The 2,298-nt window shown below is 43.4% G+C and overlaps 1 protein-coding gene across 2 annotated transcripts in view; it reads left to right on the top strand.

The window, feature by feature from the left end:
- Positions 1-534: 534 nt before the first annotated feature.
- LOC122545681 (ferritin heavy chain, oocyte isoform-like) overlaps positions 535-2,298 on the top strand; it is a 2,725-nt gene continuing 961 nt past the window's right edge. For both annotated transcript variants that reach the window (XM_043684631.1, XM_043684630.1), the window contains exons 1-2: positions 535-693; positions 2,155-2,298. In XM_043684631.1, the coding sequence (XP_043540566.1) occupies positions 592-693; positions 2,155-2,298 (246 nt within the window). In that variant the 5' untranslated portion in view covers positions 535-591. The remainder of the gene's footprint in view (positions 694-2,154) is intronic.

Genomic DNA, 2,298 nt, shown 5'->3' with positions numbered 1-2,298 from the left:
CTGTACCTAACTCCTTCTTGAAAACATTCAATGCTTTAGTCTCAATGTTTTCTGTGGCAGAGAATTCCACAGGCTCCCCACTCTCTGGGTGAAGACATTTCTCCTCATCTCAGTCCTAAACAGCTTATCCTATGTCACTACACTATCACCCCCTCCCCCGGACTCTGATCTCCCCTCCATTGAAAACTGCCTACCTTTCTCTCCCATTTCTAACACAACACGCTGAGAAACTGACTCCCCTTCTTCATTGAGCCCCTCTTGCAGTTGGTCACAACCTTTCCTCATCCAAATCTATTTCTTTCAAATGAACACAAACTCACAGTGACCTGATTGAGATGCTGCTGAGTGACCTCCTGCTGTTCCGATCACAGAATAATCATCCAGACCTGACTCTAATCTACACCTCTGATCAGTTCTGATTCACCCCCTCTCTCTCATTGGGGCCTATGTTCATGGGTGATTCCTGATTGGCTGTCAGGAATTGTCAATCATCATTGGTGATACCTCTCCCTGGAGGATAAATTCAAATGCATGCAGGAGTGAGTTATGGGTCTGTAGTTGTCTGAGTGGTAGTGAGCAGGAATAGTGAAGATGGCCTCCCAAGTGTGTCAGAACTATCACAAGGATTGTGAGGATGCTGTTAACAAGCAGATCAACCTGGAGCTCTATTCTTCCTATGTTTACCTCTCCATGGTGAGGCTTGTGGTTTTGAAGGTTCTGTTTTAAAGTTATGACTGTAATATAACTGTCTGGAGTATTGAGGAATTTCCTTGGTCATATGCTTGAGCAAATTCAATATGTTGAGATTGTTGTTGGCTTTTTTTCCTGGATGCACTTAACCCTGAAACCTTGTTGTAATTTTAGAATGCTCCTAAATTATAAAGGGTCCCTAGTTTATTGTAACTCTGCACAGTGTAACCACTGGCAATTGCCCTCCTGACTGTAGACGCTGGTGTTGTCTTAATTCTCCTTTAGTTATAGTCTGTTCAGCATGTTGATTTTGGCCACTGTTTGAATTTTGTGTTCAATGCTAGTCTCCCTCCTATTGGAAAGATATTGTGAAACTTTGAAAGGGTTCAGAAAAGACTTACAAGGATGTTGCCTGGGTTGAAGAATTTGAGCTATTGGAAGAGGCTTAATAGGCTGGGGCTGTTTTCCCTGGAGTGTTGGAGGCTGAGGGGTGACCTCATTTTGATTAAAATCATGTGGGGCATGCATAGGATAAATAGACCAAGCCATTTCACTGTGGTATGGAAGTCCAGAATTAGAGGACATAGGTCTAGGGTGACAGGGGAAAGATGAGACCTAAGGGGCAACTTTTCCACTCCAGGGTAGTATATGTATGGAATGAGCTGCCAGAGGAAGTGGTGGAGGCTAGTACAATGGCAACATTTAACAGCCATCTGGATAGGTATCTGAATAGGAAGGGTTTGGAGGCATATGGGCAGGTGGGACTAGATTGGGTTGGGGTATCTGGATGGCATAATGAGTTGGACTGGAGTGTTTGTTTACATCTGACTCCATAACAAATCTCTTTTTCAAAAAACTTTCTCTAAACCAAATATATTGATTTTGAAAAGCTGCCCAAATAATGCAGCTGTTGTCTTTTGTTGAAGATGAAGTGAGTTTATTTAATGTGAGGAAAGGTGGTTAAATGGCCCTTTTTTTTTTTACTTGTGAATGATTTAAAAATAGCACAGACCAGATTCTGTGCAGAGTAGATAGTAGGACAGTGTGGTTATTCAGGTGGGTGAGGTTGGTAATGAGGTAGCTGACTGAGACTTCTGCCTGTTAGTCATGTTCATGTCCTGTGTTTGGTCAATGATCTCTCTAGTACCCAGCACTGAGCAAGAATGTTTCTAACCTGCAGTGCAGGGATGTCTAATGGTTGCTTCCAATAAGGACCTTCTCAGTACTCTGCCACACTAGCACACTGCCTCCCTAAGATACAGGCCAGGGGTTGCAGTTAGCTTTTTAAATCCTCATTTCTGGGAGGTCAAAATAATGTCTGCTATTTGGATCCCAATCGACAGATGACATTCTGCTTTTGTCACTCCAATTAATTGGAAGGGAATTGAAATGGTGGATGGGTCACTTTCTGATTGTGCCAAGGATGAAAGTAATGCTTTCTTCCCACTTTATCTCCACTTGCAGTCCTCTTACTTTGACCGGGATGATGTTGCCCTGCGTCACTTTGCTGAGTTCTTCAAGGAGCAGTCCCATGAGGATCGGGAACACGCTGAGAAACTGATGGAATTCCAGAATAAACGTGGCGGTAGAGTCGTCCTGCAGGATGTC

This window comes from Chiloscyllium plagiosum, unplaced genomic scaffold (assembly GCF_004010195.1).
Source record: "Chiloscyllium plagiosum isolate BGI_BamShark_2017 unplaced genomic scaffold, ASM401019v2 scaf_74065, whole genome shotgun sequence".
In the NCBI taxonomy this organism is placed as follows: domain Eukaryota; kingdom Metazoa; phylum Chordata; class Chondrichthyes; order Orectolobiformes; family Hemiscylliidae; genus Chiloscyllium; species Chiloscyllium plagiosum.
This window is presented reverse-complemented; position numbering and strand designations above follow the sequence as displayed.